Raw genomic sequence first — 26144 nt, forward strand, 5'->3', positions numbered from 1 at the left:
CATGGGTGTGTGTATGTGTGTCAGCCAAGAGGTATTGTTTTTAAAATGTAAGTGTATTTATTACCACGTTTTAGGTGTCTAATTAAAATCAAAACTGGTTAAATTAAATGTCTTTTGTCAACATTAGTAATTTTTTTGGCTGGTCAGCGGAATCTAATTCGGCACGTTTTTTTTTTTTTTTTTTACGAATCTCTCTTTTTTTATTTATTTTTTTATTGCATAACCATCAGGAACAAACATACAGTTGAAGTCAGAATTATAAGCCCCCCTGAATTATTAGGCACCTATTTTTTTCCCTAATTTCCATTAAACAGAGAGCAGATTTTTTCAGCACATTTCTAATCATAATAGCTTTAATAACTCATCTCTAATAACTGATTTATTTTATCTTTGCCATGATGACAGTAAATGAGTATTTGATTAGATATTTTTCAAGACACTTCTCAACATTTAAAGGCTGCTCTAGGTTAATTAGGTTAACTAGGCAGGTTAGGGTAATTAGGCAAGTTATTGTATAACGATGGTTTGTTCTGTAGACAGTCGAAAAAATAGCCTCAAGGGGCTAATAATTTTGTCCTTAACTGATTTTTTTCCAGCCGAAATCAAACAAATAAGACTTTCTCCAGAAGAAAAAACATTATCAGACATACTGTGAAAATTTCTTTGATATTAAACATCATTTGGGAAATATTTAAAAAGAAAAATACAACACAACTTTAAAATATGAAACATAAAAATGGTAAAAAAAACAAAAAAAATACATTAATTTAATTACACAAAGTTTAATGTACAGCATTTTTACATCCAATGATTTTAAGAATTGACAGGGGAATAAAAAAAAGTGTCATAATAATTGATGCACATCTCAGATTTTTTGCTTTTCACAGTAGAAATAAAGAAGTAATGAAGGAGATGATTTAGTGTAGCAGCACGGCACTTACTAGCAGGCCTTCGTTACATTAGCAAATTTCTGTTTGTGTATGCAAAACTGCCAACAAAATAAAGAGATTAACAATATAATCAAGACATTTGTTAGATTTGTCATAATAAAAATAATATATTTTATTGTCAAATAATAAGCAAGTTTTGTCTTTTTAAAAATATATTTGGCTAGATCCTACCAGAACTTGTTTAAAACATTGCATTCAAAAAATAAATGACAGAGTCTCTTTTTCCACATTGCAGAAACCACAGAGATCCTCCATTTCAGTGTACTTTCATAAAAAAATTTACTGGGTAAATTGTATGCAATATTTTAATATGAATTTCCTTAATTTTATTATTAATAGTGTAATTGAAGGGAGTTAACCAGACTCTTTTCCAATTAATATTAGCTATAGTAGAGTTCCAGAAAAAAATTGCCTCTACACTGAAATTAATTTATTGAAATATGATTCCTTGGATTTACTCATTTTTATTTAATGTTAAGTGGTGTAACCAATTTATTTGGGCTGAATTTAAACAAACAAATTAAGTTGAACATTATTAAATGTAATTTGTATGTTTAAATTCAACACAAAAATTCTGCATGCAACACTTTTTTTCCTATATATAGGAGTAATCTTATTTTGCTTATGAAAAATATTCCGAATATGTTCGTTAGTACATTTTTTTTTATCAGTCAGCTCAACGCCTTCTAGATGTACTTTTGGGTTTACAACAGATGGAGGCTTTTTACGATTCTCTTTTTCGCCCGCCTCGCCGTGATGACGTCAGCGCTGACGCGTTCATTCAGCGTCGAGTCTTCAGAGCTGAGGTGAGTCATTGACGCTTTTTCTCGTGTTTACACAACAATAAAACACACTTTACAGTTTATTAAAGCGACAATCTGCGACTAGTTTCTGCATTGAGTTCACCTCTATCTGTGTGTCTGCTGACCAAAACAATACAGCAGGCGGAGAGAAGCTCTGAGAGGACAATATGAGTGAAGTGTTTACTTATGTCAGTGTTGTCACAGTCGACTCTTAAGCTTCAACAAGTTTTTTTCACGAGTTAGTAATATAGCAAAATATGACATGTGACGAGAAATAATGGGAATATTGCGGCAGATATATGAACTTTGAAGCTGAAAACATTTTACAGTATGTGGTGTTCTTTATTTTCTGCTGAAAACCCAAGTTAAACCAGCCTAGGATGGTTGGCTGGTTTTAGCCGGTCGACCAGGCTGGTTTTAGAGGAGTTTTGGCCACTTCCAGGCTTTTTTCCAGCCTGGTTTTAGCTGGACAGGCTGGGAGATGACCAGCCTAGTCAGGCTCGGAGCTCAGCCAAAACCAGCTATGTCATCCTAAACCAGGATGTTCAAGCTGGTTTTAGCTGGTCACTTTCCATGCTGACCAGCTAAGACCAGGCTGAAATTTAAAATGGCTGGAAACCAGCCTGGAAGTTGGCCAAAACCCCCCTTAAACCAGCCTGGTTGACCAGCTAAAACCAACCAACCATCCTAGGCTGGTTTAAGCTGGATTTTTCAGCAGGGTTTTTGTTATTTCCTAGTTTCTGGACATAAACGTGCTACTGTTAACAATCTAATCACGTTATTAATGTGAACGCTTAATGTTTGAACTATGATATGATTGTAAAAATATTTTATTATTAATTACAGCAGCCATTCATTCATTTAACCATTGAAGTCTGCAAACACTCAGTATAAATGAGCTGATCTGCTGCTGATCCAGGATGGGTGTTTAATGAGTGTTTATAGTCATATATTCACTTAATTCATATTAATAATGTCCCCATATCTTCAAATGGCCACATTAAGTTTATATTAATGGTGTCAGCTGACTAAAGCAAATCACATGTTGTATCACCTATAAGATTTAACATCATATTATTTGTTCAATCAGTCAGTGTAAATGAATCGGATTTCTCTGTTTATTCTCCTGAAGCTCTGCTGTCATCAGTGAAAAACAAAGACAGAGTTTATTGAAGGACAGTGAGAAGATGAGTGATCCAGAACCCTGCAGAATTAAACAGGAAGAGACTGAAGAACTAATAGGTTTGTGTTTATTCATTACTCTTCAATAATGAGGCTGAAGAACAGTGAGGTTGTTAATATTTAAGCACTTCATCAGTTTAATACTTTTTTTTTTCATAGTAGTTTTTATTTTAACAGTTAACAGATTATGGGACCTGCCTAAATTAACTTTACATCTCAAACATTATTTTAATCAAGTAACATTAAGCAGCATCAATTATAATAAAGTTTTATTGACAGTAAATGAGTTGAGATATATTGTATATAGGCCCCTATAGATCCGCACCTACAAAGTTAATGTAATGCTGTATATCAGTGGTCCTCAACCACTGGATGGCTGACCAGTACCAATTGGTGAATCAGTAGTACCAGGCCGCATATATATATATATATATTTTTTTTTTTTTATTATTAGAATATGCAAAAATCATACAAATACAAGAAAAAAAATCAACAAATAACAAATACAAAGCAACAAAACAAAAACAACAACAATATAGTCATGTACTGGTATGTGCTTGAGTGTGTGAGTGTGTGTATGCATGTAAAGGTAACTTGGTGGACAGGTCAGAGTACATACATAAGGGACAATGACAGTCAATAAATGAAGCAAGTGTCACAGATATAGATAAAACGTATAGAAAGAAACCAGTCAGGGGTAGGGAGTAACAACAATGCTTATTAATGTATGATAGTAAAAATGAGAAAAAGAAAGAAAGGACAACAGTAATAACTGACAACAATAATAATAAATAACAAGTGCTACACCAACTACTACTACAGAAAGTTACTTATTTTACAACTACTACTGCTTCTACTACAGCCACAACCACGACTACTACTACTATGTCTACTAATACTGATACTACTACCACTACTGATACTACTATAGCGTTTGCTACAACTAATATAACAACGTCTACTGCGACTACTACTACTACTACTACTACTACTACAATCACTTCTACTACATCTACATCAACAACATCTACTACTGATATTACTACACCAACAACGACTACTACTACTACTGTAACAACCACACCATTACTACTTCTGCTACTACTATACCAATGACATCTACTACTACATGAACTACTACTTCAATAATCTCCGTAACAATTACTCAATAACAATCGATACTATTACAATGTCTACTACTTCAACTACTACTACTACTACAACTACTACCGTTACAACTACAACAACTGCAACCTTACTAATGATAATGGTATAAATACTTGTAATAATGATAATGGAAAGATAACCGGACAAGTCAGAACAGTAATAATAATAATAATGATTACAAAAAATAAAAGTAATACCATTTATGACAAAGGTGTCGAGGAGAGGGGAGGATGGGAAATCAGGGAGAGGACAAGTAATAATAATAATAATAATAAATAATAATAATAGTTGTAAGTAGAAGGGGAAAGAGAGGAAAAGAGAAAATAAACTAATAATAATAAACAAAAATTAATAAAATAATAATAATAAAAAAATAAATAAAAAAATAAAATAAAACAGAAAAGGAAGGGCCAGCATATTTAGTGATGTGTCGTTCATGAAGGATTCGTTCATTTTGAACGAATCTTCAATATGACTCGGGAACTACGAGTGCTCTCAGGGAGTGATTCGTTCATCAGCGCGTGCGCACATTTGTGCAGCTGGTATCGTTCATTTCAAGTCTTTTGTGTCGTTCATCGCAGAAATCCAGAAGCCAATCATATGCGTTTAGAGCCGGAAAAAGAATTGATCCGTTCATCTCTCGAGTTCTCTGTCGAGTCTGAGTCGTTCATTCATCATGGGCCAATCATATGCGTTTAGAGCCGGAAAAAGAATTGAACCGTTCATCTCTCGAGTCCTCAGGTTTGAGTCATTCTGATGAACGAACAACTTAAGAACCAAAAGATTCGAAAGGTGAACTAATTATCATGGCTCCTATCGGCTTAGACTGTGCATTGATTAAGATTATATGTGACTGTCAGTGTAACGTGAATGAAGCCCTGACATTTGAAGACATGAAGAGGTGAGCTGAGCAAAGAGACAACAACACCTTCATAGACAAAAGAGCAGGTAAACATTGAATGATTATTTTCTTCTTCGTATAGTATTCTATTTATGACTTATTTGTCGTGTGATCAACCTTTTGGGCTAGCTGTAGATGTGTTTGGAAGCAATTCGTAACATTTTAATAATATTTTGGCAAATTGAACCAAATAAACGAAATGACTCGAAAAAAGATTCGTTCATCTCAATGAACGAGACTCAAAGATCTGAGTCAGTAAAATGATCTGAACTTCCCATCACTATAATAAATCATTGATTGGTTTAGTTTTTTTTTTTTTTTTATTATCCGAGCCTGAACCATCATTTGTTTTGAAAAATCTTTTTTTTTTTTTGAAGAAGAAGGACTTCATTATATGATTGTTACATCATAGTCACATGTGCACCCAAATTTAACCCACAAACAGCAAAATCAGCAAGAAAGTTTCTTTGATTATTTATGATTATGGAACTCGCCTCTTTTATTTTTCAGATGTGATGGTGAAGGAGGAGAGCGAAGAACTGAGTGAAGATGAGGAGAAACATCATGTCAAGACTGAAAATGTTACTCGCACGAAGACTGAAGATAGTTTTGTAATGGAAAGAACAGCCGTGAAATGTTTCACCTGCACCCAGTGTGGAAAGAGTTTCAGCCACGAATGCTATCTCAAGCGTCACATGATGATCCACACTGGAGAGAAACCTTATCAGTGTTCACACTGCGGCAAGAGATTCAATAATCTAGGAAACCTGAGAACACATGAGATGGTCCACACTGGAGAGAAACCCTTCAAGTGTTCATATTGCAACAAGAGCTTCAATTGTTCAGGAAACCTGAACAAACATGAGAGGATCCACACTGGAGAGAAAACACACAGATGTGATCAGTGCAGGAAAACATTTTTGAGTTCTTCAGATTTTAATAAACATCTTAGAGATCATACAAAGGATAAGTCCTATTCATGTGCAGAGTGTGGAAAGAGTTTTACAATAATGTCCAGTTTAAAAAAACATCAGAAGATCCACAGTAGTGTGAGAGCGTTTGTGTGCTTTGGGTGTGAGAAGACTTTTAGTAGAGCTGAAGGTTTGAAGCTGCACCAGAGGATTCACACTGGAGAGAGACCGTACAAGTGTTCACACTGCGACAAGACGTTCAGACGGTTACAAACAATGGAAACACACAAGAGGACTCACACTGGAGAGAAACCGTTCACATGTACTCAGTGTGGGAAGAGTTTCACCCAATTATCACACCATATAGGACACATGAGGATCCACACTGGGGAGAGACCGCACAAGTGTGATCAGTGCGGGAAAACATTTTCGAGGCCTTCAGATCTGAAGAGACATCTTCGACTTCATACAAAGGAGAAGCCTTATTCATGTTCTGAGTGTGGAAAAAGCTTTTCTCAGCAATTCCATTTTAAAACGCATCAGAAGATCCACACTGGTGTGAGAGAGTTTGTGTGCTTTGCATGCAAGAAGAATTTTTTTACATTAGCAGACTTGAAGAAGCACCAGAAGATCCACACTGGAGAGAAACCGTATGTGTGTTCACACTGCAACAAGAGATTTACTCATTCAGGACCTCTGAAAGCACACGTGAGGATTCACACTGGGGAGAAACCGTACAAATGCACTCAGTGTTGGAAGAGTTTTGCTCGATCATCAACCCTTAATGAACACATGAAGATCCACACTGGAGTGAAAAAGCACAAATGTGATCGGTGCAGCAAAACATTTTTCAGGCCTTACGAGCTTAAGAAGCACCTTGATCTTCATACTGAGCAGAAGCTTTAGTCCTGCATTTAGATCTGAGTGCTGCATTCGATACTAAATGTCACAGTATATTGTTGGACAGACTTCACTAGTGGATCTGTTTATCCGGAACCGTGTTTACATCGTATCTTTCTGTGTGCCTTTGCGTCAGGGTGTCCCACAGGGATCAGTTCTGGGTCCACTTTTATTTAGTATTTATATGCTTCCTCATGGGGTGGCACGGTGACTCAGTGGCTGGCACTCACTACAAGGTCACTTGTTCGAGTTCTAGCTGTGCCAGTTGGCATTTCTGTGTGGAGTTTGCATGTTCAGGTGTGTTTGATCAGGGTAGGAGCTTAACTCTGCAGGAAGGTAGATCTCCAGGAACAGGGTTGAGCACTCCTGCCGTGAAGTGTAGGTCTTCAATTCCTGGAGGGCCGCAGCTCTGCACAGGTTTGCTCTAGCCGTAATCAAACACAGCTTATCTAAATAATCAAGGTGTTCAAGAAAAGCTGCGTAGATCTGTGGCCCTCAAGGAATTAAGTTTGACACCTATGCCCTAGAGTGGTGGTGTCCAGACTCGTATCTTGGAGAGATTAGCTCCAACTGTAATCAAACATACCTGAACCAGCTAATCAAGCTCTTACTAGATATACTAGAAACATTCGACCAGGTGTGTCGAAGCAAGTTGGAGCTAAACTCAGCAGGACACAGCCCCCACCAGGATTGAGTTTGGACACCTCTGCCCTAAAGCAAGGGTGTCCAAACTCTGTCCTGGAGGGTCGGTGTCCTGCATAGTTTAGCTCCAACTTCCTCTAATACACATGCCTAGAAGTCTAGTATACCTAGAAAGAGCTTGATTAGCTGGTTCAGGTGTGTTCAAATGGGGTTGGAACTAAAATAAGCAAGACACCGGCCCCTCCAGGATCAAGTTTGAACACCTCTGCCCTAGAGGTTTGTTCATGCCTTCATCACATCTCATCTTAATATTTGTAAATCTCTTTTTTGGGGTTTGCCAGCTACTTCTGTTAGGAGGTTACAGTACATTCCAAACTTTGCTGCATGTGCAGTACCAGAGGTGTGGTGAAAAGAGTACTCAAAAAAAATTGTACTCGAGTAAAAGTACCATTACTTGCCCAAAAAATGTGGAGTAAAAGTGGAGTAAAAGTATCTGTTGTAAATATTACTCAAAGTATGAGTATAAAGCAGCCCTTTAAAAAGTACTCAAGACACTCTCGTTACACTCTGAACAACTGATGCGTTGCATGCTATTTGTGTGTTTGAAAACGTAACATTCTGTAGTGCATTTAACGATTGTTAAAGGCAATTTGGGGATATTAGTCGTTATATAGTCGACATTTTCTCCATCATCTCTTGGTCACTGTGTGAGATGATTTTGAGTCTTCTTGGACACTTTCAATGCTTCATGCACTGTACATGTTAGCTGCATTTATAAAGCGCTCATGTCTTGTCTCACAAATATTCAAGAGTTCACACTTAGCTGATGATTGATAATGAAGCAAGTTTGGCATGTTGTCCCAGGAGAGAGCCCTTAGCTCATAAGATTCTCGAGCCTGAGGGCTCCCTCCCATTTGCAGGGCGAGAGGGAAGTTTGAGCTCAGGTAGATTTAGAGAACTTCCCCCTTATTTAGAGCTGATGACAGATTATAAATTGCTATATAGAGATATTTTGCTGGTTAAGAGCTCGACCATAGTGATAAATTAGATTGATCAATTCACCTATGACACATGTTATTGGACTGCAGGAGAAAACCGAAGAACTCGGGGGTCAACTCTGGGTCAACTCCACCCAGAAACGACAACTGGCTTGTTTAGAATTTGAACCAGTGACGTTCTGTCTGTGAGGCAACAGTGCTAACCACTGGGCCATTCTGCCGCCCTATAGAGGGAAAGGTGGAAGGGGGGGATTCTTCAAGGTGGAGATAACTAAAGTAAGAAACTCTGATTATTTCTAGTGAGTTAGGAATCATCTGATTGGTGAATCATGCGTTAGTTAATGCAGGACCAGCTGTGATCAATCATAAGCACGTGCTCCTCTCGAAATTAGTTAAATGACATGGTGACAGTAGGTTGAAGGAAAATAGGGGAGTAAAACAGCACTTAAAATGTACTAAAGTGAAAGTACACATTTTTAAAACTACCTAGTAAATTACAATTCCTGAGAAACACTACTCAGTTACAGTAATTTGAGGGTTTGTAATTTGTTTCCTCACACCACTGCACATCACTCCAGTGCTTCAGCAACTCCATTGGCTCCCTGTTCACACACATATTGATTTGAAGACTCTAATTTTAATCTGCAAAGCAGTAGGCATGGGAAGATAGCTGTTTTCGAGGTTTACCGCAATTTGGAAAAGTCACGGTTTTCAAAGCCTCAAATTTTTTTGCTATACCGTTCCTGAGGTACGTGAGCCATTTTTATTAAGATGATATCGCCAGCAAAAAAGATATCCAAAGATACGTTTTAAATTCTATAAGAAATCTGTGTTTTTGAAACTAATGAAGACTGCAGAAGTCAATGATTCATTTGAATTATTTAGCTTAACGTGTTTACTGTCCCAAAATATTGTAAACGTTTCTCAGAATAAAATATATTGTGTTTAAAGGGGGAAAAGTTTTTGTTTTTACCCAGACATTTAAAAAGAATATATTTTAGAGCAGTAATCACAATAGCGTGAAACCGTGATATTTTTATCCAAGGTTATCATATCGTCAGAATCTTAGACCGGCCCATGTCTACAAACAGTACATTGATTCACTCCAGATTACATGTGTGATCTGCTGCACTGAAGTGTTAAAGCCATGAGAGATGGAGGTTTTTCTTATGGTGTTTAAGTTATGGAAAGCATTACCCACAATTATCAGCAATGCAGTTTCTTTGGATTGCTTTAAGAAGCTTCTTAAGACGCATCTTAATCTGTAATCTTTTGCTTTTTATTGTTTTATTAATTATTGTGCGGCTTTTGGCTCGTTACTGGGATTTTATGTAAGCTTGTAGTTCTGTCTTGGGTTGTGTTTGTATTTGTTGTAGCTCTTTGAGTTTAAGAAAAGCTCATCATAAATAAAATGTGCTATCATTATTACATACTTTGCTTAAAATAAAAAGTGTTTTATGTGTGTATGTTTATAAATTCCCATATTTTTTTATTTGGCACGTGTGCACACAGTTAGCATAATCCTCATCTATAAACTACAGCTACATAATGTCCAGCAATGCTGTGACAGTATACGTGTTGAAAACTTGAAGTTTTCATTCACACACTCAATTTCCATATAAACGAACTGAAAATGCTGCATTCACGGAGCTCACAGACTGTGCCATGTGTTTTTATTTATTTGCTTCAAGCTGTTATTCATGTTTATTTTGTCATGTTTTATTAGGTTTTGTAGTTCAGGTTGCTGATGGTTTTACTTTCACATTACAAGATGTATGGAATTGCCAAAGAACGCTGTTTTTCACGATTTGATTTAATGTTATTGTTTTAGCAAAATAATTTATACATGAATTGAAAATTTAAACTTTCTTTATTGTTTCTATAAAATTACAAAAAACATTTTTATTGTATATATGTATATTTAATTTATTTATTTTTTGTTATATCAGATTTTTCTAACACTTTTAATGTTTTTTTTTTCCATATTTGCGTTGAGTCTTCCACAGTTTATGCGTAATTTGTAAAGTTATTAGGCCGAAAATTGATCTTCTTTTTTGCCATGACAGCAAGAAAAGCTGAAATGGTAATAAAATCTAAATTCTCTCCAAATTTTTGCCATTCTTAAAAGTCAAAACAAAAGTCCGCCGTTGTTCCCGCCTCGCCTTGATGACGTCAGCGCTGACGCGTTCATTCAGCGTCGAGTCTTCAGAGCTGAGGTGAGTCGTTGACGCTTTTTCTCGTGTTTACACAACAATAAAACACACTTTACAGTTTATTAAAGCGACAATCTGCGACTAGTTTCTGCATTGAGTTCACCTCTATCTGTGTGTCTGCAGACCAAAACAATACAGCAGGCAGAGAGCAGCTCTGAGAGGACAATATGAGTGATGTGTTTGTTTACAGGGTGAGTTTATCCTCATTTGTGATTATTTCGCTAAATATGATCTGTGAAGGGAATAATGGGAATCTTCTGCTGCAGATATGTGAACTATGATGCTGAAAACAAAAGTAATAGTTTGTGGAGCTCTTTGTTTACTCATTTTTTGGAAGGAACTTCCAGTTTCTGTACATTAATCTGCTACTGCAAGCAGTCTAATTTATTGGTTGATATGTAAATGAAATATTTAAGTGTTTTATTTAAATGCTCATCAAAATTAACAAAAGTCAGTAGTTCTTGTTTTTCTCTCATTCACAAGTTAATGTTGTTGGCTTCATCTCACTAAGAAAATGACCTGATCATCTATTGTGTCTCCTATAATACATCATACTATTTATTTCCTCAATCAGTGTAAATGAATCACATTTCTCTTGTTTGTTCTCCTGAAGCTCTGCCGCCATCAGTGAAAGACAAAGACAGAGTTTATTGAAGGACAGTGAGAAGATGAGTGATCCAGAACCCTGCAGAATTAAACAGGAAGAGACTGAAGAACTAATAGGTTTGTGCTTATTCATTACTCTTTAATAATGGCTGTAGAACAGTGAGGTTATTAATATCCAAGTACTTCATCAGTTTTAGTACTTTTTTCATATTGACTTTTATTTTATCTTAACACTTGTTGTGTTTAAACTAAAGGACCTGCCTAAATTAACTTTACCTCTCAAACATTACGATTGTTTTGTGTTCAGTGAATGAGTTGAGAGACATATTGTATATAGGGCCCATAGATATGCACCTGCAAACTTAATGTAACGCTGTTCACAACCATTTCATAATCATCACCATAGAATTACGCAGACCAGCTTACTACTATCGCTGGAGTTTTTACATTATCATGCTGTGTGTTTTTAATATTCACCTTAAATTAGGAATCTCAAGCTCAAATTAGCGGTGGGCCATTGCAGTGACTGATAACTTATAGGATTAAGCAAATGACAGCTAATGACAGGTGTTATAAGCATGCATGAAGTCTCATTCACATTCATTACATTGCACATCATCATTATAAAGGTTTCTTGACAGTCTTATGAAGTAAAGCACTTACCTATCAATATCAGTCCTTTGGCTCTTGTACCCTCAGACATACTTCCTTTTTCTGCAACCCTTCTCTACACACCAGAACTGAACAATTACGTGCATCCTCAATATATTTCACAACTTCTACAAGCATCATGACAACTTATGACATGTCTAGACTTTGTACTAAACAGCAGTCTGGAACAAGGGTCCCCGCACTATATGTATTTTTATTCTGCAATTTCCCTCTTGTCAGCAGTTCTTCCTAAAAAGTAGCAGCACAGTAAAAAATAAGACGAATGCCTGGTCAATATATATCATACAAAAGAGAAAGATTGATTAATCTGTTGTTAAACATTTTTCTAACAAAAAATAAAACACAAAAGTAATGAAAATCAATTCATCTTTTCCACACACTTAAATCCCCTTTCTTCCCCATTCTGATGCTCGCATGAACATTGAGCTGCTGCCATGTGATTGGCTGATTGGAAATTTGCGGTAACTGGCAGTTGGATAGGTGAACCTAATGCTGCGTTCACACCAGATGCGGCACGCGCGTCAAGAGCGAGTGATTTACAAATTGCGCGAATGGCGCGGGATGAATTGAACATTTTGCACGTTTGACGCGCTTAACGAGCGTTTCGCGCAAATCTCTCGATTTCGAAAATCTGAACTTCAGCGTACATTCGCGCCGCGTTAACCAATCAGAAGCTTGCTCTTGTGGGGGCGTGATTGTGACGTAGAACCTGTTGTCGGTGTTCCGAGGGAAATCCTCCAGGCGACACCGACAGTTCATCAAACTCGGCTTGGCTCAGTCAGAAGCACCGCTGAAAGTCTCCGTCATCCAGGTTCAGTTTTTGGAGGAGTTTATGAGCTCACAGAGCTGAATGGACCTCTGAAAGGATGTAGTGGACTCAGACAAGACCCTAAACGTATCGACGCTGTTTTTCAGTCTTCATAAAGCACATAAACACTGTTATTCTCTTCATATAATCCATGTTAGCCATTAAGCTATGAAGCTAGAATCTTCGGGCAGACAGAAGCCCTGCCCATCACGCGAATCCGCGTCTGTCGAATGAAGCGGGGTTTGACGCGCGTATGAACGAGTAAACTCAAATGTTCACGTGGCTATTTACGCGCGAATAGCGCGATTTATACACTCGTTCCGCGTCTGGTGTGAACACGGCATAATGAAGTGGCCAGTGTGTGTATATCTCTTTCCACCCGTGTGCTCTTTCAGTTGCTGTTCTTTACTAATAGTCTTAAACTGGGGCATTTTTCGTCTTCTTCTCTCTTATCACCAGAAAAACAGTGAAGAAATTTATTTTTTTTTGTTGTGTGTTCATCTTAAAATTTCAAGCAAAGGAGACAAGGAGCAGCAGTATTTGAACACTTACCATCTCAGCCAAACACACAAATGCTCTTATTCATGATTGTTTGCCTGTACAGTTACAAACTATTCAAGAGTGTAAAACACTAGCAGATTAACATGTGACTTATTCATTTTCAGATGTGAAGGTGAAGGAGGAGAGCGAAGAACTGAGTGAAGATGAGGAGAAACATCATGTCAAAACTGAAATCGAAGCTCAGACAAAGACTGAAGATAATTTTTTAATGAGAAGAACAGCTGTAAAATGTTTTACCTGCACTGAGTGTGGAAAGAGTTTCAGCCATGAAGGCAATCTCAAGCGTCACATGCTGATCCACACTGGAGAGAAACCTTACAAGTGTTCATATTGTGAGAAGAGCTTCAATTGTTCAGGAAACCAGAAAAAACATGAGAGGATCCACACCGGAGAGAAAACACACAAGTGTGATCAATGCAGGAAAACATTTTTGAGTTCTTCAGATCTGAAGAACCATCTTGAAGTTCATACAAAGGAGAGGCCTTACTCATGCGCTGAGTGTGGAAAGAGTTTTACTCAGCCATCACATTTTAAAGACCATCAGAAGATCCACACCGGTGTGAGAGAGTTTGAGTGTTTGACATGCAATAAAAACTATTTCACATCTGGAGAATTGAAACAACACCAGAAGATCCACACTGGAGAGAAACCGCATGTGTGTTCACACTGCAGCAAGAGATTTACTACATCAAAACAGCTGAAAGTACATGTGAGGAGTCACACTGGAGAGAAACCGTACACGTGTACTCAGTGTGGGAAGAGCTTCACACAATTATCACACCATATATCTCACACGAGGACACACACCGGAGAGAAACCGTTCGTTTGTTCTCAGTGTGGGAGAAGTTTCACACAATTATCACACCTTAAAAGTCACATGCTGATCCACACTGAAGAGAAAACACACAAATGTGGTCAGTGCGGGAAAACATTTCTAAGGCCTTCAGGTCTAACAAAACATCTACAAAGGAGAAACCGTAGGTTGCACTCAAATTATGCTATCTGAACCGTGCCCAGGCCCATTTCACGGATCGTTTCGGAAGTGTGAGTGCTCTCAATCGAGCTCATGCACAGTTCAGTTGGCCGGCCCTGGCCCATTTGCTAGAGGTGTGCCAGAGCGCGGTTTACTTGGGCTTTGGCGTGGAACGCTTGTGGTGTGCAAAGCGTGCCTGAGCCTGAAACCAAAGATGTAACGTCACTTTTAAGGGACTGGTTGATATGGATAAACTAATCATTCTTACTATTCAATGAACGCAAACGATCGTAGATTATTAAAGACGCAAACCCCTCACTTCACGACAGGTGCACCTTCAGCAAACCTCCTAATACCTGCAGCTTGAGGACTTAATGATTGTTTATAAGCTTCAATAGTGGCTGATCTGTTTGGAGAAATATTTCACTGCATATCAAATGACTAAAATGAGACTGAGTGAGAGCGCTTCTCCACTGAACAGCGCATCATCGATGACATAAGTGTGCTTGGGTGCAAATGCGATGTGAGTGCAGGCTGTCGGGGGAGATGGGGGGGGGGGGGGGGGACAAGCATGCTTCTGTCCTGTTTAAGGCAACTGTACATAGTGTGAGTACGCCCTTATTCTTTGTCTGAATGTGGAAATAGTTTTACCCAGCAATTGAAAAGCACATCAGAAGATCCACGCTAGAGAGGAATCGTACACGCACTCAGTGTTGGAAGAGTTTTACTCGATCATCAACCCTTAATGAACACATGAAGATCCACACTGGAGTGAAAAAGCACAAATGTGATCAATGCAGCAAGACATTGGTTAAGTTTTGCAGTCTTAAGAAACTTCTTGATCTTCATACTGAGGAGAAGCTTTAGTCCTGCATTTAGATCTGAGTGCTGCGTTCATTACTATATGTCACAGTATATTATTGGACAGACTTCACTAGTGGATCTGTCGATCTGGAACGGTGAAACTGGTTTACATCGTATCTTTCCGAACGCTCTCTGTTTGTCTTTCTGTGTGCCATTGCGTCAGGGTGTCCCACAGGGATCAGTTCTGGGTCCACTTTTATTTAGTATTTATATGCTCTCTTATGGGGTGGCTCAGTGGGTAGCACTGTCACTTCACTGCAAGAAAGTCGCTTGTTCAATTCTCTGCTGGGAGTTTGCATTTTCTACCCATGTTGGCGTGAGTTTCCTCTGGGTGCTCCAGTTACCCCCACAGTCCAAACACATGCGCTATAGGAGAATTGGGTTAATTACATTGGCCTTAGTGTGTGTGTGTGTGCTCAAGACAAATTTACAATTTGGAAAACATTTTGCCCCATTATAACACAATTACATGGGAAAAACGATTTTACTAAGGACGAAACAAATTTACATTTCAGAAAAAAATTAACAAAAAGCAAAACACTTTTCCAGTTCTAAAACAAATTTACAATGACAGATTCTTTACAGAAAGGGAATGCACCACACACCTCCATGTAGGAGGAAACCGGTGGGAAACCCCAGCGAGTACAGGAGAACTTGTCAACTCCATCCAGAAACAACAACTGACCTGTTACGGAGTTGAACCACTGATGTTCTTGCTGTTAGGCAACAGTGCTAACCACTGGGCCACCGTGCCACCCTATAAAAAAAAAGTGGAGGAGTAGGGGTGGAAGGGGGGATTCTTCAAGACAATAGGTGCGTTCGACATGAAGCTCAGCTGCAGCCGGTGATCAACGAGATTAGCCGAGCGCAGGCGGGGGCGGAGTTGAAAACGGAGCCGTCAAGACGGACAGCTGGATACTTCGGGACTCAAAGTTGCTGCAGTCATGATGATCGATCACATGGCGTCATCATATTTTTTTGTTATTTTTATTTATAACAACAAAACATTTACAAATTAAACAGAATACAGTTTCAACAAACTGTAGTTCCTTTTTAAACAATAAGAGAGAATTATGAATAAAATATATACAGATGCATGAGAGAAATAAGAGGAAATGAGAGGTTAATATAAACATAAAAGCGAACAGGTCTATTAAATACAAAGCAATAAGCATAAATTCTAGGAGTTAAACATCAATCTGTAGGCTAATACTTCGTTTGAATATGCTAAAAAAGGGTTTACATATGTGTATTTATAGATATAAAAATTTCCAATGTAAAAAGCAAAACAAGGTGTTTTGATTAGATCTTAATAAATGAGATTATTTTGGATAATGAATGCATTTTCAAAAAAGCATTTTAATCCAAAAAGATTGTGTTGAAAAGAACAAAAGGTAAAATAAGTGAGCTATGTAGAAGTTTCCCAGAAAGAGCAGGTAGCCTTTAAACTGCTAGACAGGAAATAAAATATATATTTATATTATAATAATAAAACCATTTTATAATTATTTAATAAAATAGTTCTTTACTTTAATTTGTTAAGAGAGCTTTAGGGTGGCAGGATCAATGATGATGATTATTTTATTTCAAGTCTGTAAGACTTATTTGAGTTCATATTTAGGTTATTCACTAAAATATACACTAAAATATACCATTTAAATCGTTCATGGAGATGAATGCAGAAAATAGTCTGTATAAAAAAGTTAAAAATAAACCTGTGCAAACAAGCTAACCTTTATAACCAGATTATTTAAAAAAAGATGATTACTGCAGTAAAATATTTGTAGTCTTTTAATAAGCAAGATAGAGAGGGTGTGAAAAGTGAATAGTTTGTTTTGAAAGTTTTGAATCGGAATTTGACCAATTATAAACCCGAAATACACGTGTTTGTTGTCATGTGGTGAACTCGACCAATCGTATAATATCGGTCTCGTCATCAAAGCTCCTGCAGTAGCTCTTCAGAAGCTGCACGGTCTGCTGTCTGATCTCGGATCGCTGTCGCGGTACTTTGATGCCACATGTGACAGTCACGTGGCGTCAGCGCAGCATCAATCCGGACAAGATTTCTAACCAGAATGCACCGCTTTAAGACAGATTTCGATCGATCTGCGCAGCGCTGCATGAAGTCGAATGCACCTAAAGATAACTAAAGTAAGAAACTCTGGTTATTTGTAGTGAGTTAGGAATCGTCTGATTGGTGGATCATGTGTTAGTTAATGCAGGACTAGCTGTGATCAATCATAACATGCTCCTCAATTAGTTTATAAATAAACTTCACTAACTTAAAAAAAATTGCATAGCAGACTGCAGGTTGAAGGAAAATAGTGGAGTAAAACAGCACTAAAAATGTACTCAAGTGAAAGTGAACGTACACATTTTTAAAACTACCTAGTAAACTACAATTCCTGAGAAACACTACTCAGTTACAGTAATTTGAGTGTTTGTAATGTGTTTCTCCACACCACTGCTTCAGCATCTCCATTGGTTCTCTGTTCACGCACATATTGATTTAAAGCTCTAATTTTAATCTACAAAGCAGAACATTGATTCACTCCAGATTACATGTGTGATCTGCTGCACTGAAGTGTAAAAGCCATGAGAAGTGGAGCTTTTTCTTATGGTGTTTAAGTTATGGAAAGCATTACCCACAATTATCAGCAATGCAGATTCTTTGGATTGCTTTAAGAAGCTTCTTAAGATGCATCTTGATCTGTAATCTTTTGCTTTTTATTGTTTTATTGATTATTGTGTGTGACTTTTGGCTCGTTACTGGCATTTTATTTTGTCTTGGGTTGAGTTTGTATTTGTTGTTGTTTTTCTTGTAGCTCTTTGAGTTTAAGAAAAGCTCATCATAAATAATATGTGCTGTCATTATTACATTCTTTGGTAAAAAAAAAAAAAAAAAAAAGTTTTCTGTGTGTATGTATATAAATTCCAATGTTTTTTTTTTGGCACGTGTGCACATAGTTGGCATAATCCTCACCTATAAACTACACCTATATGATGTTCAGCAATGCAGTGACAGTATACGTGTCGAAAACGTGAAGTTTTTATTCACACACTCAATTTCCATATAATTATATCATTGTTTTAGAAATTAAACTTTATTGTTTATTGTTTCAAGCAAATTACAAAAAACATTTGTATTGTATATATGTATATTAAATTTACTTATTTTTTGTTATAACAGAATTTTGTAACACTTTTAATATTTTATTTGAACACACACACACACACACACTATATATATATATATATATATATATATATATATATATATATATATGTATGTATGCGTGTGTGTGTGTGTGTGTAATTTGTAAAGTTTTGCCAAAACTTAATCTGCTTTTTTTGCCATGACAGCCAGAGAAGCTGGAATGGCAATAAAAGCAAAATGCTCTCCCCCTCTCTCTAAAGTTTTGCCATTCTTATGAATTAAAACAAAAGTCCGCCGTTGTTCCCGCCTCGCCGTGATGACATCACTGCTGACGCGTTCATTCAGCGTCGAGTCTTCAGGGCTGAGGTGAGTCGTTCCCGCTTTTCCTCGTGTTTACTCAACAATAAAACACACTTTACAGTTTATTAAAGCGACAATCTGCGACTAGTTTCTGCATTGAGTTCACCTCTATCTGTGTGTCTGCTGACCAGAACAATACAGCAGGCAGAGAGGAGCTCTGAGAGGACAATATGAGTGAATGTGTTTGTTTACTGTGTGAGGTTTCCACGTTTGTGATTATTTCGCTAAAAATGATCTGTGGAGGGAATAATGGGAATCTTCTGCAGCAGATGTGAACTATGATGCTGAAAACAAAGTAATAGTTTGTGGAGTTCTGTTTTCTAAATGTTTTTGAGTCTTAAATACTGCATTCAAGTAACATTTTAAGCACTATTTTGTGCTAGATTAGCTTGTTGGATGGTTATCATTATAACACTTTTGATGGAACAAAACTACTTTCCTATATGTTTGTCAAATTGGTTATACTTTTTTTTTAGTTTACAAAAATTTGTTTAATTACAAGTTTTTACAGTTTTATATGTAATGTAATGAAATAAGAATTTAAAAATATATATTTTTTAAAATACTTATTTTAAAGCCTAATTTATTATAATCCTTTATAAAAACAACAACAAAAAAATGTTTTAAATTAAAAACTGTAGGCCATAGGCAAATAACAAACTGGCCAGCTTATTTCCTCAGTCAAAATCTGTCCATTTAAATAATAAAAGCCTTAATTTATTGGTTGTTCTTCTTAAAGCGTTCTTCGGTTGTTTATTTTCACAATTTATCATGGCATACTGTCAAAAATGGGACGAATGAGCTCATATAGGGGCCAATTCCTGGACTTTGTCAGAAGGGGGGATGGTCTTTTTAACCACCCAATCCCTTCCTGACTATGGGCCTATATATATATATATATATATATATATATATATATATATATATATATATATATATATATAATTATTTCAAAATAACAGTATTATTGTCGTTATACAATTACTACTCTAAATAAATTACAGAAATTAATCCTAAATTTAACTGGAAAACAATCCAAAAGACTAGAGTGATGCCAAGATCATTTAAGAAATCTTTAGCATGATCATTGGTTTTTTTTTAATAAAATTGTCTTGACAGTTCTAAAGAATGCAAAAAAGATGTTTTACAGAATTATCAGTTGTGTGTTGTCTTAGACCCGACTCATGGTTAAGAATTAGCTTTGTTAAGTCTTACCTCCCTGACTCATCATCCCTCCTTTTGCTTCAAACAAAAAAATCTCTCAGGAGCCGCATGCTAAGTCTAAATAAGATCACCATCATATTGTTTAAACCTATCTTTTTGTCGACTTGTGAAACTCACTGCATGCTGACATCTCCACAAAAAAGAACTGCTGCGGTTTCACAACGCGTAAGCATCGCGGCTATTTTTTTTAGCGTGCATGTTCAAAACCGGGACTTAGACCAGGAGCAGAGCAGTGTCAGGTGCGCGAGTATGTTTTCGTCTCTGCACATGCTCAGTTTTGTTTATGAGTAAACGACATTGCTTTCATAAGCGATGCACATAGTGAATAACATCTTTATTCTGGGATTTCCACTCTATATAAATACACATTTGCATATAAAGTAAATCGTATCTCAAAGCATTTATTATTGGTGTCAGCTGACTGAGCAAATTACTTAATCATATATTATGTCTCCTATAAGGTTTAACATCATGTTTATTTCCTCAATCAGTGTAAATGAATCAGATTTCTCTGTTTGTTCTCCTGAAGCTCTGCCGCCATCAGTGAAAGACAAAGACAGAGTTTATTGAAGGACAGTGAGAAGATGAGTGATCCAGAACCCTGCAGAATTAAACAGGAAGAGACTGAAGAACTAATAGGTTTGTGTTTATTTATTACTCCTCAATAATGAGCCTGAAGAACAGTGAGGTTGTTCATCATTAAGCACTTCATCAGTTTTAGTACTATTTCATATTGACTTTTATTTATCTTAATTAAGGAACCTTAAGCTCAAATTAGCGGTGGGCCATTGCAGTGACTTTAAAACCTGTAGGAGTCAGCTAATGACAGGTGTTATAAGCATGCATGAAGTCTCATTCACATTCAAGACATGTCACATCATGATTATAAAGGTTTCTTGACAGTCTTATGAAGTAGAGCACTTTCCCTGCCGCTTTTGGTTTTAATTTTCAGGATAAGGCAGGTGTTTGGTGTTCAGTTCAGTACTTGTTCTGGTAAATGCTTATTAGTGAATGCTGTGCTTTACTAATAGCCCTAAACTCAGGCATTTTCTTGTCTTTCTCTTCTTTTTGTGTTCATCTTAAAATTACAAGCAAAGGAGGCAAGGAGCATTTACAGTTACATTTAGTCATTTAGCAGACGCTTTTATCCAAAGCGACTTACAAATGAAGACAAGGAAGCAATTTACACAACTATAAGAGCAACAATGAAGAAGTGCTGTAGGCAAGTTTCAGGTGTGTAAAGAAAGTGTAAGAAGCAAAACATTAGTTTAACATTTGATGCGAGCAGCAACTGGCAGCCAGTGCAAACGGATGAGCAGCGGAGTGACATGTGCTCTTTTAGGTTCATTAAAGACCACTCGTGCTGCTGCGTTCTGAAGCAGCTGAGGAGGCTTGATAGAGTTAACTGGAAGCCCGGCTAGTAGAGAGTTGCAATAGTCCAGTCTGGAGAGAACAAGAGCTTGAACAAGGAGTTGAGCTGCATGTTCAGATAGGAAGGGTCGGATCTTTCTGATGTTGTAGAGTGGGAATCTGCACTATCAAGCAGTGCTAGAGATGTGGTCAGAGAAGTTTAGTTGGTCATCAATCGTTACTCCAAGGCTTTTCACCATTTTGGATGCAGTAATGGTTGCCCCATCCATCTGGATTGAAAAGTTATGGTGTAGAGTCCGGTTGGCAGAAACTTTAAGCATTTCTGTTTTCGTGAGGTTAAACAGTATTTGAGCACTTACCATCTCAGCCAAACACACAAATGCTCTTATTCATGATTGTTTGCCTGTACAGTTACAAACTATTCAAGAGTGTAAAACACTAGAAGATTAACTTGTGAGTTATTGACTTTCAGATGTGAAGGTGAAGGAGGAGAGCGAAGAACTGAGTGAAGATGAGGAGAAACATCATGTCAAAACTGAAATCGAAGCTCAGACAAAGACAGAAGATAGTTTTGTAATGGAAAGAACAGCTGTGAAATGTTTCACCTGCACTGAGTGTGGAAAGAATTTCAGCCACGCATACAGTCTCGAGTGTCACATGAGGATCCACACTGGAGAGAAACCTTACAAGTGTTCATATTGCGAGAAGAGCTTCAATTGGTCAGGAAACCTGAATATTCATGAGAGGATCCACACTGGAGAGAAAACACACAAATGTGATCAATGCGGAAAGAGTTTCACGACACCGTCACATTTTAAAGACCATCAGAAGATCCACACTGGTGTGAAAGAGTTTGAGTGTTTGACATGCAATAAGAAGTTTTTTACATCCGGAGACTTGAAAAAGCACCAGAAGATCCACACTGGAGAGAAACCGCATGCGTGTTCACACTGCGACAAGAGATTTACTACTTCAAGACAGCTGAAAATACACGTGAGGATTCACACTGGAGAGAAACCGCACAAATGTACTCATTGTGGCAGGAATTTCACTCAATTATCACACCTTAAAGCTCACACAGGGACACACACTGGAGAGAAACTGTTCGTTTGTTCTCAGTGTGGGAATAGTTTCACACGATCATCAGATCTTAAAGATCACATGAGGAGCCACACTGGAGAGAAAACACACAAGTGTGAGCAGTGCGGGAAAACATTTCTGAGGCCTTCAGCTCTAAAGAAACATCTTGGAGTTCATACAAAGGAGAAGCCTTAGGGTGCACTCACACTATGCTATCTGGGACGGGAGGGGGGGACAAGAGTGGACAAGTGTGAGTTCACCCTTAAGCCTGGTTTATAATTCTGCGTCAGGTGATCGGCGTAACCCACAGCGCATGCAACGCGCATGGCTGTGCATTTATACTTCTGCGCGCTGTCTCTGTTGGTCTGCATTAACACTTCCGAAACGCTAGTTGGCAGTGAGGTGTAAATGTTCCTCTGTGTCGAGTTTCTTCGCTGGTGTTTTGCAATTCTGAACACTTCCTGGATGTACAAGTGGCCCAAACTCGCTCATTTTGAGGCAGGAACCAGCGGACGTGCAACAACTTTAACTATGAGGTAAACACAAAACAAAACTTTCCATCCGGAGCTCCTTCACGGGACTCCACACTTGTAAACAATCGCTCGCGCCATTCGCGCAGCTCTCGGTCCCGCCCAGACTCGTCGGCGCTAGCAAGCCGACCAATCACAGAGCTTGTGCTATTCGTCGTTGCGATGTGTAGTTACATTTTTTGAGAGGTGCACGTCAGTGACGCCGATGGCCACGGCGAAGGGCTATGCGTCAGCGCCGCAGCATACGCAGGCGTTTGACGCAGAAGTATAAATCAGCCTTAACTGACGTGCACCTCTCAAAAAATGTAACTACACGTCGCAACGACGAATAGCACAAGCTCTGTGATTGGTCGGCTTGGTAGCGCTGATAAGTCTAGGCAGGACTGAGAGACGCGCGAATGGTGCCAGCCCGATGGAGCAATTGTTTACAAGTGTGGAGTCCCGTGAAGGAGCTCCGGATGGAAAGTTTTGTTTTGTGTTTACCTCATAGTTAAAGTTGTTGCACGTCCGCCGGTTCCTGCCTCTAAATGAGCGAGTTTGAGTCACTTGTACATTCAGGAAGTGTTCAGGAAAAGCAAAACACCAGAGAAGAAACTCGACACATAGGAACATTTACACCTCACTGCCAACTAGCGTTTCGGAAGTGTAATGCAGACCAACAGAGACAGCGCGCAGAAGTATAAATGCACAGCTACGCGCGTTGCATGCGCCGTGGGTTACGCCGGTCACTTGACGCAAAAGTATAAATCAGGCTTTATTCATGCTCTGAGAGAGGAAAGAGTTTTACTCAGCAATTCCATTTTTTAAACGCATCAGAAGATCCACGCTAGAGAGGAACCGTACACGCACTCAGTGTTTACTCGATCATCAACCCTTAATGAACACATGAGGATCCACACTGGAGTGAAAAAGCTCAAACGTGATCGATGCAGCAGGACATTTTTTACGTTTTACACTCTTAAGAAACTTCTTGATCTTTATACTGAAAAGCTTTAGGCCCCGTTTACACTAGTACATTTTAGTTTTTAAACGGTGTTTTAGAATGGAACCGATGCGCATCAACACTAATCAAATCACTTTTATTGTCACATCATCAGCAGCTCGTGTGCTATGATGAGTGAAAAGCTTAGGTGCTGGCTCCAGACAGTACAGATAGTGCGAATACAACGACAGTGCAAAATACAGACAACAAAAAAAAGCAGGACGATGTAGAATTGGCAGTGTTGACAGCGATATGTACAGTGAATAGGTGTCCACATGGTTGTAGGCAGTATTGTTTCAAGTATGGGTTGGTTAAAGTGTAGTGCATGCTACCTGTTGATGGTGTGCAGTGAGGGGTATGGAAGAGTGTGTGTGGTGTGTTACGTAGTCATCAGCCTGATAGTCTAAGGCAGTGTTCACCAAACTTGTTCCTGGAGGGCCGGTGTCCTGCAGATTTTAGCTCCAACCCTAATCAAACACACCTGAACAAGCTAATCAAGGTCTTACTGGGTATACTTGAAACATCCAGGCAGGCGTGTTGAGGCAAGATGGAGCTAAACCCTGCAGGGACACCGGCCCTCCAGGACCAGGATTGGTGACCCCTGGTCTAAGGGAAGAAGCTTTCCTTTAGTCGGCTGGTGCATGATCAGATGCTGCGGAACCGTCTGCCTGAGGGTAGCAGAGAGAAACGTCTATGGCTTAGGTGGCTGGAGTCACTGGTAATTCTCTTGGCTTTCCTAATGCACCGCCTGGTGTGGATGTCCCGGAGGGAGGGAAGCTCACCTCCTACTACACGGACTGGTCATCAAGGATCAACCGCTGGATCTGATCTCACTATATTTGTTAAACGTGATATCTTATTCATCTTGTTGTCTATATCTAACGACATATTCCCCGACTTTGATCTTTGAATTTATTGCTTGTTCTCACGTAATGTGCTGAGTGCAGAGATAAGTTAATAAGGCCCTGTTGACACTGCCAGTTAAATGTGACCCAATTCCGATTTTTTGCTCATATGTGACACAGATCGGATCTGTTCTATGACCGTGTAAACACAAAATCGCATGCATTCGGATATTCAGAGATCGGTTTCAGGCCTCCTTCATATGTGGATATAAATCAGATGTAGATCGGATATGTGACAACACGACCGTCATGTAAACAGGCAGATCGGATTTATTGAGCCGTTCTGTTTTATATGTTATTAAACTTGCGACAATGTGGTGCTTCTCCACAGTTTAAAGACAGAAGAAAGAGCATGTGTGGAGACGCCAACGTGGTAAACAACAACATCAGAGGAAACATGGAGGAGGAAAGAAGTCAGTCACCACAATTTGCTCCCACCAGACCTGAGATCTCTCAGGTACCCACAAATTCCTCTGGATGGTGGAGGACACCATGTTACCATAGGTCCAAGCTGCGATGACGGCCCTTTCCCTCCTCCGCCTCAAAATCATTTTAAAGTTGGGCGAACTTCGTGTTGTATCTTTTGCTTTTTGTCGCTATTAATACACGCACTGCGGGCTACACATAGAACAACTTTATTCTCTCTAACACCAGTGCGCGCACAGGCAAAGGCTACATCTTCAACGACACACACACATCAGGGCTATACCATTACATAAACTGCTTGGGGGTAAATCTGGACTGAACCGTTCACGGCTTCTACTACGCTTCGCATATTTCGCAGAGCTAAAAACTAAACAATTTCTTCCAGGGTGGCTAGTGTGGCACAGATGCTAGAACCCACCTTTATGCATGCGCGACATCGTAAATTGTATGGCAAATGTAAACGCATGAATTGGATATGGGTCACAATTAAAACAACGTGTAAACGGACAGACAAAAAAATCAGATATAGGCAACAAATCGGAATTGTGCATCAAGACCTGACAGTGTAAACGGTGCATAATTAATGTAACCGTGTATATATTGACTGATTGTTTGCCTTCATTCCTATAATGTATAAACTTACTGTACCTTATACATTTATAATGCCCATTTTTGATTATTAAACTGATATTCAGCAAAAGAGAGGCTGTGTTTCGTATTGTCAATGAAAATTAAAGGAGGCAGTGATGTTATCGGCTCTGTTTTGTTATGAATACGCACACAGTGAAGATGACGCTCATATATGCTGCACGACGCCTCAACATTTCTGCTGTCTGATAAGTTGCTAATGTCAAAATTAAAATAGGCAGTTCCTTAAATCATGTTTACATTTTGTTGTTAAGATAGTGAAACAACGTACATATCCAGGATGATGTGAATGAGGTTATAAAGTACACTG

The 26144-nt window shown here is 38.4% G+C and overlaps 2 protein-coding genes and 1 long non-coding RNA gene across 5 annotated transcripts; all 3 read left to right on the plus strand.

Moving 5' to 3' along the window:
• The first annotated feature begins 1700 nt into the window (after positions 1–1700).
• On the plus strand, positions 1701–9918 carry LOC101884748 (uncharacterized). Of its 3 annotated transcripts, XR_012397587.1 has the most exons (4): positions 1701–1756; positions 2886–2995; positions 5514–7111; positions 7652–9918. XR_012397587.1 is itself a non-coding variant. In XM_073936871.1 (3 exons), exons 1-3 carry the CDS (start codon positions 1707–1709, stop codon positions 6818–6820), a joined length of 1467 nt encoding a protein of 488 aa, XP_073792972.1. In that variant the 5' UTR covers positions 1701–1706; the 3' UTR covers positions 6821–9918. The 3 variants fall into 3 exon arrangements, 2 of the variants coding, with proteins under 2 accessions (XP_073792972.1, XP_073792973.1); XM_073936871.1 differs by having other exon boundaries at positions 5514–9918; XM_073936872.1 differs by lacking the exons at positions 1701–1756; positions 2886–2995 and adding an exon at positions 4405–5050 and having other exon boundaries at positions 5514–9918.
• A 701-nt stretch (positions 9919–10619) lies between these two features.
• LOC101884686 (uncharacterized) lies at positions 10620–22638 on the plus strand. The gene is made up of 6 exons (XM_073936759.1): positions 10620–10670; positions 11281–11390; positions 13419–14311; positions 18595–18674; positions 20422–20531; positions 21736–22638. The coding sequence occupies exons 1-6, from the start codon at positions 10621–10623 to the stop codon at positions 22536–22538; spliced, it is 2046 nt and encodes a 681-aa protein (XP_073792860.1). The 5' UTR covers position 10620; the 3' UTR covers positions 22539–22638.
• A 950-nt stretch (positions 22639–23588) lies between these two features.
• LOC141380124 (uncharacterized) lies at positions 23589–25936 on the plus strand. Its single transcript, XR_012397609.1, has 2 exons — positions 23589–24266; positions 24422–25936. It is a non-coding gene; the product is annotated as an uncharacterized lncRNA (long non-coding RNA).
• Positions 25937–26144: the final 208 nt, after the last annotated feature.

This window comes from Danio rerio, chromosome 22, assembly GCF_049306965.1.
Source record: "Danio rerio strain Tuebingen ecotype United States chromosome 22, GRCz12tu, whole genome shotgun sequence".
Lineage (NCBI taxonomy): Eukaryota > Metazoa > Chordata > Actinopteri > Cypriniformes > Danionidae > Danio > Danio rerio.